The sequence below is a fragment of the Mytilus trossulus genome, chromosome 9 (genome assembly GCF_036588685.1).
Source record: "Mytilus trossulus isolate FHL-02 chromosome 9, PNRI_Mtr1.1.1.hap1, whole genome shotgun sequence".
NCBI classification, from domain to species: Eukaryota; Metazoa; Mollusca; class Bivalvia; order Mytilida; family Mytilidae; genus Mytilus; species Mytilus trossulus.
Window position 1 is genome coordinate 66,363,780 of NC_086381.1, and position 6,766 is coordinate 66,370,545.

The 6,766-nt window shown below is 32.2% G+C and overlaps 1 protein-coding gene across 1 annotated transcript; it reads right to left on the reverse strand.

The window, feature by feature from the left end:
- Positions 1-996: 996 nt before the first annotated feature.
- Positions 997-5,661, reverse strand: LOC134684146 (uncharacterized). Its single transcript, XM_063543428.1, has 2 exons — positions 5,592-5,661; positions 997-2,760 (listed from the first exon to the last, which is right to left on the reverse strand). Exon 2 carries the CDS (start codon positions 2,744-2,746, stop codon positions 1,049-1,051), a length of 1,698 nt encoding a protein of 565 aa, XP_063399498.1. The 5' UTR covers positions 2,747-2,760; positions 5,592-5,661; the 3' UTR covers positions 997-1,048.
- Between the last annotated feature and the right edge of the window lie 1,105 nt (positions 5,662-6,766).

Sequence of the window (6,766 nt, forward strand, 5' to 3'; positions counted from 1 at the left end):
TTGATTGTCATTCAAATCTTGATAAAATAAGTGAAAACAAACCTTGCTAATAAGTAAAATTGACAAACTGAAGTCGTTTTAATTATCGGTTTATCCGAATGATAAAAAGACACTCTTGTTATACAACACATGCGGTGTTTGAGGGTATGAAAGACATGTAGTAAAGACACTTAGTAATTGTTGAATATCGTATGTTGAACTTAAGATGCCTTTTATTTTCTGAGTAGTTTCTTGTTGATGTAAAAAGTTTGTAGACTCAGACCCATTCAATGTAAGACATGTAGTAAAGACACTTAGTAATTGTTGAATATCGTATGTTGAGCTCAAGATGCCATTTATTTTCTGAGTAGTTTCTAGTTGATGTAAAAAGTTTGTAGACTCAGACCCATTCAATGTAAGACATGTAGTAAAGACACTTAGTTATTGTAGAATATCGTATGTTGAGCTTATTATAAGATTTTTATTTTAGTTGTTGTTTCTTATTGATGTAAAAACATCGCATATAATTTTATTCGTAAAGATTCATACTTAAGTTGTTATACTTAAGCAATAAATCGCACAACTATTATTATTTATTTGGAAAGACCCATGCCTGTATATCTATTATATCTGTTAGTACGATAGATTGCTTACAAATGTCAACATCGATATGGAGTTTAGGTTACTCTACAAGTTAATAAAAAAATTATCCCCTGGTCATTCAAACAAGGGCTGAATTTTTAGAAAGTATTCATTTGACATTTAATTAATTGTAAAAACTCCATTTGAAACTCGGTTTTTGTAAACGTAATCATTGAGTTGGGATAGAAAAGGCTATGACTTGCCTAAAACAATTACTTTATATTTTCCTTTATTATTTTTATGAGATATAAGTTCCAAATAGTTTAGCAGAAAAGTTATGTATGTTTCATTGTATGAGAACATCGTGCATTTGACAAAAATTAAAATAAATGTAACAATAACGATATCAAACTTCTGTTACAACTTGAATTTGGTGATTAAAATTATTTGGTATCACTTCTCTTGTTTAATGTTAAATGATCAGTATTCAAATCAAAGTAAAAGTCATTGCCGTTGTACTAAAATTCGAAACCAGTAATTGATTTGTATTTTTGTTATTATCAAGACACTGAGGATTGAAAAGTCCATCGCTGTCTTTAGCTACCTCTTTGTATTGTTGTCCATCAGTAGATATAACTACTACATTATTCGACGATTCTCCTACTACGTAAACATTACCATCATTGTCGACAGATATACCCACCAGACCGCCGAGGACTCGTTCGTTCTGAAATGTCCATTCTACAGTACCTTGTAGATCATAACATGTTACGGATTCGGAATTGTTGTTTGTATGGTAAATTTTGTCACCAAATATTGCCACGTAACAATCCACTGGTATTTGATTATCGCGAACTATATCAGTTATTGAGCTGTTGTGCAGATTGATCATTTGAATTCCTTTTCCTGCTGCAGAACAAATTAGTTTGCCTTCTGGTGTCACTGCTATGCCATAATAATGAGAATCGACCGGTATTATTTTCTTGATTTGTTTGCTTTGTATGTCGATGATTGTGATACATTTCGTATCTGACTCTCCTGATGTTACAGCAAGTGTGTTGTCGTGACTGATGTATGCCACGTCAAATGCATATGTTCTTGTATTTACGTGAAAGACCTTCTTGCTGTTCAAGTTGAATACTCTAACAACTCTCCCAGAGTTATGCAAAAACGCCATTTTACCATCTGGTAACATGCAACAGCCCCTTACGAAATCTCCTGTTTCATTTATAGTTTGAAGCAGTTTCAAATTGATAGTGTCAACCGATCTGGATAATATGTGCGGCAGCATTATTTGGGCTTGTTTGTCTTTCTTCCTCGTGAGGACTACATTGCATGTTTTTTTCTCAATCTTTAGTTCTCCAAAGTTCTTGATACGACTAGCTAAATCTTGCATAGTGGCATTGGGATTGTACGAAAGTTCGCTATCTTTAAAATTTTCGCTGTTAACCATCGACTGCAGGAATTGGTCTTTGCTAGAAATTCGTTTTTCGAGCTCCTTCATAGCAATAAATGTTTGAAGATCTGTAGCATATTGCTTGATATTTTCAATTTTTTTTCGGATTTCAGTTATCTCTCTGTCATTTTCCTTTAATGACACCAGGAGTTCGCTTATCATCTTACTTTCATTTACTTCGGTTTCATTTAACTTTTTTATAATGTCTTCCTGTATTTTGTCTAAATGGTTGTTGATAGTAATCCTGGTTTGTTTGACTTCTTCCTCAATTTTCATTTTCTTTTCAGATAACCTATTCAAATTGTGTTGTCTATTATTTCGGATTATTTGAATATTGTCGGAAAGTTCTACTAATGATTGTTCTATTTCGTAAAATGCATTCGAATGTTTAGTGTTTTGAATTACGTCGGCCAATTTGTCAAAGTCCCGACATTCCATATGATTTTCTACAATGCAACTTCCACAACAAAGACTGTCATGCTTTTTGCAATAAAATGTGAACTTCTCATTATGAGTGGCACAGGTGTCAGTGATTTTGACAATATCACGTGGTATTTTCTGGTACTCACTTATTAGCAAGGTGTCATGTTTCCGTGTTCCTTTTGACCGACTGTGGTGGTCTTTGCATTCTGAACAAAGCCCTTCGTCACATTCAAAACACCAGATTGTGGATGGTTTGGTAATATTGATTTGTTCACATACACCACACGTGGTTGTTGATGATGCCATTGTAAACAGTATAACTAAAAACAAAATAATGTAGTAACAATGTATAACAATTAATAGGTATTTTATAATCACTAAATATACATATATTTCATCATCAATAAGAGTATTCTATAAAAAATATCCTGAACCAAGTCAGGAATAAGGTCATTGTTATATTATAGTTCATTTCTGTGTGTGTTATATTTTAACGTTGCGTTTCTATTGTGTCGTTTTTTTCCTCTTATATTTGAGTGTGAAGTTAAATTATTATAAGACGTACATGTATCACGGTACTTTTCTATCCCAAATTCATGTATTTAGTTTTGATGTTATATTTGTTATTCTCAACGGATTTGTCTAATGCTTAGTTCGCTTCTGTGCGTGTTACATTTCAATGTTGTGTCGTCATTCTCCTCTTACATTTGATGCGTTCCCTTGGTTTTAGTTTGTGTTTCGGATTTGTTTTTTTCTATCGATTAATGAGTTTTGAACACCCGTTTACTATTGTTTCCTTTACTTGTCCATTTTATCGAAAAAGAATCTCAAGACACTTGGCTAAACATGACTCCGTTTTTTTTAATTTTTGAAAACGATGTTTAAAGGGGTATGTGTTTAAATAACAAATCGATTAACCTTTGCCATTTAAAAAACGGAGACTTCTAAGAAACTAACACGCTCAACTCACAAATATGTCATTTAGATATGCATTTCACATTATCACTTATCAGCTATATTTTTTTATAAGAAAAGATCGTTTTTACCTTTTTCAATATCTCTATTTTTATACTAGTTTAACAAAATAAGCCAAAAGCAAAATAAATTAGAAACAATGAGTGTCAGTCTTCCTGAAACAAGGATTCATTAGCTATATTTCTGTCAATCTGAGTAATTTTTAAAGGAGTAGGTCCGGTAAGAGCCGATTTTGGCCTCAATTCTAAAGTTCATTTAACGAAATATTTTAGACACTTTTTAAACACTTTAGTGTCTATTTCAATTGAATCAATTAGTTTATGTGAAAAATTTTAACTGATTAAGTCATCAAAAACGCTAATATTCAAGCTTAAATATGAAAAAATCTATCAAATATGCCAAAAATCGTCACTGTTCAGATAATTTTTGTCAAAAATGAAAGTGGCCGCATCCGTGTTCATCCTCAACTTTTATATATTTTATGTATTATCATTAAATACAACTTACATTTCAATATTATGAATGAACACGAATGCGGCCACTTTCATTTAAGACGGAAACCGTCTAAAATTTTTACTAAAATGCTAAAATTGTGATGATTTCAGTAATTTAGCATGACTTAATGATGCTAGTACCCGATATATGCATTGTATTGTCAACAACAGCCCATATTAATGTAGCAGAATCATTCTACTTTCCAATAAATAGCTTAACGATAAAATTTTCACAATTTTGGAAAACTGCTATACTTTGGGGCCAAAAAGGGGTCTTACTGAACCTACTCCTTTGTGGTTTGATGAACACTTTCCCTCTGCACAGTTACTAAATATTTGGAATACTTTTCAAAATTATAGACAAACAAGAGTGCACACGCAGAAATGTCTCGCCTTCTTTATTAATCATTGATATTGTATTGATAGTTAACATGTTTAATGAAATTTGCAAATTTCGAGAGTATTTTGTTATTCATGCGGGAGACATTTTATGTAAAAAAAAATGTGTGTTTTATCACATTTTACTGCTGTATTTGAAAGAAGAAAAAAAAAGACTATCTTTGTTGGTGTCATTTGTATCAGATACGTAAGGGGAAATAACTCAAATATAGACACTTAAAAAAATTGTTATGAATATATCTATTTTACAAAAAAATAGGATAACGAGTCCGATGACCCAATTTTTCCCTTTTTAATTCGATTGCCTATTTATTGGGCTATCATCTTAAATTTTATCTTAATTTTTTACACAAGTTATTTGAGCTATTACTTGTCGAACTACAACACCACTCGCGTGTCAATCGGAGGTTGTGACGTTGAATCCTGCACGTGATAAGTGGCTTCGACTAGGTATGTCGGTTTTTCTACTGAAGGTCAGTGGTTTTTCCTGAACACCCTGGGGTCTACATAAAAAATGGCAATTGTGATAAAGCAGAAAAATACAGAAAGTTGAACACCAAATATTTGTTGATTCTGATCTTATGCTTTAAGGAAATGTCAATTTTTGTGTTACTTTCCGGATGAACAGAGAAAACAAATTTAATAAAATATTATCTTTATCCTGGTCTGAGAGTTTAACAAAAATAGTCTGGTCGCCTTTCAACAGGAAATCAATATTTTGACCCGATCAAACTTGCAAACAATGCTCTTTCAAAACAAAATGATCGTCCTCTAACTTTGAACAAATAATAATGAAAAGAAGATGTGGTATGCTTGCCAATGAGACAACTGTCCACAAGAGACCAACATGACACAGACACTAACAACTATAGGTCAGCGTACGCCCTTCACAAATGAGCAAAGACCATACCGCATAGTCAGCTATAAAATGCCACGATATGACAATGTAAAACAATTCAAACGAGAAAACTAACGGCCTTATTTATCTAAAAAAGACCATATTATAAAAACGAGTATATCAACCATCATAATGTTACTTGCTATCAAATGCAAAAATGCGTATTTAAAATGTCAACTTTTATTAAGAAATGTTTCCAACAATACCAATTGTTCACGACGTCTAGACGATTATATAAAGATGGTGATTATCTCCCTTGTACATGTTGTATTATATTTTTAAACACATTATTTGTACAAAAGCAAGCAAGGCATATCAAACACGATAGTATTTACTGTCGTTAATTGATATGTTAAATGTACATAATATTACATAGCATACATACAAAAATATAACTTTAAACCAGTTAAAACGACTGTAAAATGTGAACTGCCACCAGGAAGGTAAACAACAAGTAAAGGTATCACGTGACTTGCTATGACGTTTAAATACACTATGATACAATTGTATAATTATCAAGTGCTATTCGCGGTAAATTCAAACCACGAACATCTTAATGGTAAAAATTTGATTTGGGCGATTAAAAAAAAAAAAAAAACGCCAACTAAGACTTTATCTGATTAATGAAATACTTTATAAATACAAACATACTTTCATGCAGAGACATATAATACATGTATTATATGTCTCTGGTCTGGTACTATATATTATACGAGGTAAATTTTCAAAAGAAAACGGAATTAATACTCATATAACTTGTGTCTTCTAGACATAAGTTTTACGATATGACAGGCACATACAAACATTATTTACTTTTCTACATTGTCTAGAGGTAAAGGGGAGGGTTGAGATCGTTTTCGAGTGTCAAGTCCCATCAATATGACATGTCACAAGCTAGATAAACATTTTTAAGGAACATTTGTTATTGAATAACCGTTTCAAGATGATTTCGGATATGTTAACTATGTCGTTACTTCTATACCCCTCCTTTTCACATATGTTATCTTCCGATTTAGACTATAGCTAGTTACCGGATTTGTAATAACATAAGTAACACGACGGGTGCCACATGTGGGGACGTTTCTGTTTTCCCTTCCAAAGCACCTGAGATCACCCCAGTTTTTGGTTAGGTTGGTGTAGCTTAGTATTTAGTTTGCTATGAGTTGTCTATTGTACTATTATTTGTCTGTTTGTCTTTTTATCTATAGCCATGGCGTTGTAAGTTTTTTCAATCAAGGAACTTAACTGTCCCTCCAGTATCTTTCGTTTCTCTTTGTGCTTAGAGGTGAAACGTGTATACTGCAAGATCAGGGGATCACTTAAGCCCACTTTTTCTCAAAACCTCTGAAAAATCGTAAAATGATTTTAAGGAATCGAACTGCAAACCATTTGTTCTAACTTGTTTAACTTTCGATTTTATATCAATTGAGCTACTTTATCAGTATGATGTTCTGTTGTTGAATTCGATCAATTTGCGTTAACGAAATAACACATACAAGTATTTTATATCATTGGAAAGAGGAGAACAAGACTCATTGAAAGATGTATTCATTGTCTACA